At 43.5% G+C, this 6,389-nt stretch overlaps 1 protein-coding gene across 1 annotated transcript; it reads left to right on the top strand.

Annotated features, from left to right (window-relative positions):
* The first annotated feature begins 6 nt into the window (after positions 1 to 6).
* lzts3b (leucine zipper, putative tumor suppressor family member 3b) lies at positions 7 to 6,244 on the top strand. The gene is made up of 8 exons (XM_008336011.2): positions 7 to 178; positions 1,727 to 2,009; positions 2,082 to 2,209; positions 2,313 to 2,480; positions 3,017 to 3,145; positions 3,266 to 3,457; positions 3,564 to 3,794; positions 4,491 to 6,244. Exons 1-8 carry the CDS (start codon positions 53 to 55, stop codon positions 5,589 to 5,591), a joined length of 2,358 nt encoding a protein of 785 aa, XP_008334233.1. The 5' UTR covers positions 7 to 52; the 3' UTR covers positions 5,592 to 6,244.
* The last annotated feature ends 145 nt before the right edge of the window (positions 6,245 to 6,389 follow it).

Here is a 6,389-nt window from a genome sequence, read left to right as displayed (position 1 = left end):
CGTTTGCGGGAACATCGGTGGCCGAGGAGCCAACGAGAAGAGCAGCATTGTCATGAATCCACACCAGCACAGAGAGATGGCAGCGACCAGAGCTGACAGTGAGAACAACCCCGGCAGCCATAACCCTCCAAACCACAACCCACCCAAGATCATGCCAGTGTCAGGAAAACTGGAGCAGGTACTTCACGGGATACGGGAATGTGGTTCAAGTAGTCACCCCTGGGGCATTTTTTGTCCTCTTATAGGTCTTAAAAAGATCTCCAACATACAGCTTTGCAAAATTTGCTTTTTTAATTTATTTTTTTAATGCAGGAAAATAATGACAGATTTTTTTAAGACAGGTGGTACACTTTCTTAAATGTAATAATCATAATTTATAGGTTTTTGGGGTTTTGTTTACGAGAAGGTTTGTTTAAATGACAAAAAGATTAATTACATGGGGTTATAAAGACGCTGCAAACACACTCCAAAATAGTTGGAACACTGCAGTCAAGCTAAAAAGATCAGAATGGTTTGCATATTTAAAATTAGTTTAAAAAGAGCAACCAGATAAATGATCACTCACCTCTTTGTGATCAACTTTACGAGACAATTGTCCCTAAATAATAGTTTTAAAAAAGCAGTGATCAGTGTACGAAGAATTAAATTGTGAAAATTCACAGGGAATCAGACGAGAATGCAAAAAACAGAAAGGAGCAAAAAGTTGCTTCATGTTTTTCTACAGTATTTTACATTTGAAAAAATAACATCATGCTGCCACGATCATCAATCATTTTCATTCATTCAAATCCACTGCATTAGATGTTATAGAACAGAATGAGTCCATGTTTTACCATTTTTGTGAAAGAAAAAATGGTACAAAAAAGATGTACGTTTGGATTCCTCAACCAAATATTCAAGTCCACATTTGTACAGTAACTGGATAAGAGACAAGGAGTATTCCGTATATGTAAGGTATCACTGACGTGTTGAATTTTAGTTTAATTTGTTAAGACATATTTACATCTTTGGGATCTTCTGCTAGAAAAGGACTTTATTTTCAACAACTGGTTGTGTAGACTTAGAACAGTTAGACTGCCCTGCCTGTAGTCCAGATATGTGACTTATTAGAAATGCCTGGTGCGTCATGAAAAGCAGTGGTGACTGTAAACTGTAGTCAGGCTTAAATAAATCTTTAATACATCAAAAGTGATCAAAAAATATTGTTCTTTTTAATTAGGTTTTGTAATAATTTGTCCACTCTGTTTGATTTAGAAAGTGCTGCAGACTTCAGTTTCTGTTTGTTTATGTAAAATGAATGTTTGACAATGAAACCCAAGCTCCATTTCCTGCATTTTCCTGAAGTGTACCAACTTCACACTATTTCAAACTTTGCTCTAATTAAGCAAGAAAATGTTACAGGATGTGTTTCACACCTTTCTACAGCTTGGACTGGTTCATGAATTTTGCATGGTTCCAATTTTTGGTATAAATACTAACATTCATTTTGTCATTTAACACTGTTTGTTTCTTCAGATCATTTGTAAATATTGGCTTTAACTTAATTTGTTGCTGAACAAAAGACAAGAAAACCTGATGTCTTGCCTTCAATTCAGAGTGTAATCTTTGCTATAATTAGTGTACCTAAACTGTATTGGACAACTGATTAACATACTGCATGTTTTTGCATGCTGTGGTGTCCCTTAACCCCCGTGCTCGTCTTTGTTTCCACTACCTTTTGTCCCAGGCAATGCAGAGCAACTCAGGCCTCGTCCGTCCCTCTGCCTTCAAGCCGGTGGTTCCCAAGAGCTTCCACTCCATGCAAAACCTGGTGGGCCAGGCTGGAGGAGCAGGGAACGAGGGCAAGAATGAGTCGAGGAGTGAGGGATACAGCGACAGCCGAGGTGGCAGGAGAGGCAGGGACGGAGGAGGTGGAGGAGGAGGAGTAGAATCAGGAGAGGTTCCGGAGGCCCTGCTCCTGGACCAGGACAGCCCAGTGAGGGTCAGCAGGAGTGAAGCCGGGGGGAATGGTAATGAAGTGGTTCAGGGAGGGATGTCCGATTCAGGTAGAAACTCCCTGACTAGCTTGCCAACCTACACAGGCTCTGGGTCCGGTTGTGGCCCTCCAGCTGTCCTGGGGCCTCTGAGTGCTTCCACCAGCCACATCAACAGGTTGGGAATGGCTGGAGCAGCTGCAGGCCTTGACAAGCTGGAGAAGCCTGGCTATCAGGTTTGACCACCATCTACACTCACACGCTTTAATCATCTACTCAATAGGTGTCGCTGTTCTCATTAGTGAGAGTAATGAGTTACTGTATGGATCATCCCTCCAGAATGGACTCAGCACCTCAGACAGCGGACGATCCTCCTCAGGTAAGAGCTCCTCGTCCTACCAGAGGCTCAGCCACCTCAGTGATGCTCCTGCACCCCTACGGCCTTCCCCCTCCTCTGATGACATCATCCAGGACCTGGAAGATCGCTTGTGGGAGAAGGAGCAGGAGGTCAGAGACCAATTATAAATTCAGCAAAAATAACTATTCCGTCTTTTTTGTCTGTTCACGTAAAACTTTTTTTTTGTTCGTCCACATTTGGAGTGAATTTTCCTTTTAAACTCTTTTGAATTTAAACATTTTGGATGCTAGGTGAAAACAACAACTGTTCCCAAAAAATAATTTTACAAACCAATAAAGTATAATGCAGATAGTAATGGTTTCACAGCAGAATTATACAGGAGTATCATTATTCTTCTTCTCAGCTGTTTTTTTTTTTATCTTGTTCTTAATGTTATATATATACAGTATATACAGAAGCAATTATTTCCCCTCAGTTATTTCTTTTAGAACAGCTCCACCTGTTTACTACAAAAGACCAACAGTCCAGTACCTTCCAGTGGACTCACCACCCGCAGGAAGGTTTGGGGGGGTTGGTACGGTGCAATGTGATTTGGGTGGCGACTGCTGTCCCCGCGACCCGGTAACGGATAAGCGGATGAAAATGGATGGATGGATGGACCAACAGTCCACTGATGTTCTCTCAGGTGCAGCATATGCGCAGGAACCTGGACCAAAGTGAGGCAGCCATCATTCAGGTGTTTGAGGAAAAGCAGCGTGTCTGGGAACGACAGATGGACGAGCTGAGGCAGAACTACGCTTCACGCCTGCAGCAGGTGACCTCACCTCTATACCTCTAACCAAATGGAACCAAGTTATAAGCATTAAAAGGCGTCAGAATGTAGAGAGTAAAGAATCTTAAAAATCAGACCACACTTGTGATCATTCCATTGCAGGTTACCAGACGTGCCCAGCGCTCTCAGACAGCACTGCAGGCCCAGATTTCCCGTCTGTCCCAGGACAAGAGGAGGCTCCAGGAGGAGATCGCAGCTCTGCTGGCCCAGAGGGAGGAGCTGGAGAGGAAGTGTCTGGACTACAGGAAGGAGCAGGCTGACATTTTGCCTCGGCTTGAAGAGACTAAATGGGAGGTGAGATTGAAGTGATGGTGATGGAACAACAAGTCTTTCTCTTGCACCTCAAATCTATTTACCCTGTGACGACAGAACATCACCGGTGTCCTCGCTTTCTTCTCAGGTGTGTCAGAAGGCGGGTGAAATCTCACTCCTCAAACAACAGCTGAGGGAGAGTCAGGCTGAAGTGACCCAAAGAGCTGGAGAGATGGTGGCCCTGAGAGGGCAACTGAAGGAGCTGAACGCCCAGCTGAGGGACCGTGAGGAGGCCATGCTGGGTCTAAAGGACTCCTACAGCACCAAGAGTGTGGAGCTGGAGAAGTGTGAGGGGGAACTCAGGAGGACTCTGTCTGAGGTTAGTCTGAAGTTTCATTCATAATAATCTGTTATTAATCTAATGATAAATGAAGCACAGATCGAGCTGTTTGTGTGCTACAATCCAACTTGACCAAAAACAAATGAACTAAAATTGTCTGAAATGTTCCTTTAAGCTCATACAGGGAACAATGGTCTATATATAATTGTGTATGTTTCCATATACTGTATGATGGGGTGTGTATTGGCAAGAATCTGGCGATAAAGCACGATATGTATTACAATACAGGGGCATTGATACGATATATTTTGGTATACTGCGGCACGACAATATATTGAGTTTTTTTCAAACAATTAATTGTTGGAAAACTTCACCATAGTAAACATAGAATGCTGTTGTTACATGCTTAACATCAGGTTACTAAAATTGGAACATAGCAGGTTTATTATTAATAAAAAAAATCAATAAAGTGCTGTAGAATATCAATACAGTATTGTGAAATGAAATATTGCAATATTTCAATATATTGATATTTTTGATTTTTTTAATATACATATATATACATTTAACTGAACAGTTTTCCTGTGGTTATTTTGTCATGTTATCTGTTTTCTTATAACAACGTCTCTTCTAGTTCATACATTTCAACACAGCACATCCACAGCAAATTGAGCTGCAACTTTCTCTGTCTCAACTGTGTCTTTTCTCACCACCCACGTCCTTTCCTTTCCTCAGGTGTCCATCCTCAGAGAGAAGATGGGAGTGTTTGAAGCAGAGGTGCTCAGTTTAAAGCGAGCTCTGAGTGAAGTGAGCAGAGGAGCAGAAGTTGTAATGAGCCCTAACTTAGCTGCTGCTGGACTCCTGCCCCCCTGGGGAGCTGTGCACTGCCCACGCAACCCCACTGAGCCTTCCACTAACTCCCTCACCCCCACCTCTGACACCCTGCTAAGCCTTCAGAGTGATGAAGCCAAAGCCCAAAGGCAGGAGGCTCAGAGACAGGAGAGGCAGCAGCGAGAAGAAGCTCAGTGGCGTGACGTGCAGCAGGACATCCAAATGCGTCAGGATGCTCAGCTTCGACCTGAGGCTCAACTCCGCCAGGAGGCCCAAATCCGTCAGGAGGCTCACCTCCGTCACGAAGCCCAAATTCGTCAAGAGGCCCAACTACGCCAAGAAGCACAGCTGCGTCAGGATGCGCAGCTCCGTCAGGAGGCGCATCTTCGACAGGAGGCACAGCTCCGCCATGAGGCCCAAATGCGGCAAGAGGCCCAGCTACGGCACGAAGTGCAACTCTGCCAGGAGGCACAACTGCGTCAGGAGGCCCAACAGCCACAGAGGGCGCAGGATGGTCACTGGGATGAGTCAGGAGAGTTGCGCAGGCAGCTGGAGCAGCTACAGGCTGCATTACGCTTGGAGCGTCAGCAGAGGGAGCGTCAGGCCCTCAATTTTGACCAGGAGCGACACACTTGGCAGGACGAGAAGGAGCGGGTTTTAAAATACCAGGCGCAGCTGCAGCTCAGCTACGTGGAAACGCTGCAGAAGAACCAGGCTTTGGAAAAAAGAATGAGTCAGTTGGGAGCCAAACCCACTACAACCTCCCCCATCACCACTATCACGACCACCACCACCACCACCTCCCCCACATCCTCCAGTTCTCCACCACCCCCACAGGTCCTAACACCCCTGTCTCCTCAGAGCCCACCCTCTATTTCTGGCCCAATTGCCCTCACCCTGTCTCCACCGATCGAAGACCAGAAGACTCCTCCTTCCCTCCACCAGCTTGCCCCACCCTGGGCCGGACCCTCTCGTCTGGAGAGGATAGAGTCCACTGAGATATAGTAATGTTCATGAAACTATTACAAAAAAAAACAGCTCACATTTTAATACATTCAGCAATAAGGCCTCTCATAAAATAAATAATAAAAATCATTAGCGTAGAAGAAAAAAACATTTCAGCCTTCAATAGAATAAATCAGTCAGTCTGACATACTTTTCACTGAATTCTAATAGCAACAAAAGCTCACAGTAAAATCCAGCATTTACAACCAGATCGTCTGAAAAAACTCAGTTTATCAGAGAATTTTTCAGGGTTTTTTTTACTTGTTGCACACAGTTTTATCATGAGAAGTGTGCCACACTGAGGCATAGCAGTTCAAACATTAAATGACAACAGCACTAATAAACGGGTCATTTCATGTCCCACGATAGAAAAGGACCAAGACAATCAGGGATATTGTCAGAAATGATCAACAAAATTAATATGCGGTATTTATTCTTTGTAAGTCTGTGACACTGGTAATGTGAAAGTAGAATTAGTGGTTAGAGTGTGTGATATTATCTTGCATCTTTGGCCAGAGAGCGCCTTACTCCATTCATTCATTCTGGCATGTATAAGAAAACAGTAATACTGGGAATATGTGAGAAAAAAAAATCAAGAGTACAATTGTCATTTTGAGTGCTTTAATATATATATATATATACACACATACACACACACACATATATATGTATATAAATATATATGTATATATGTATGTATGCATGTATATATATATATATATATATATATATATAACTTCCTACATGTTTGAATTCACCTGTAGGTTGTTTCATGCACCGGGTCCATTATGCATGACC

The sequence above is a fragment of the Cynoglossus semilaevis genome, chromosome Z (genome assembly GCF_000523025.1).
Source record: "Cynoglossus semilaevis isolate Cse_v1.0 chromosome Z, Cse_v1.0, whole genome shotgun sequence".
Classification (NCBI taxonomy): Eukaryota; Metazoa; Chordata; class Actinopteri; order Pleuronectiformes; family Cynoglossidae; genus Cynoglossus; species Cynoglossus semilaevis.
The sequence above is the reverse complement of the archived record's forward strand: the minus strand, read 5'-3'. Positions and strand labels throughout refer to the sequence as shown.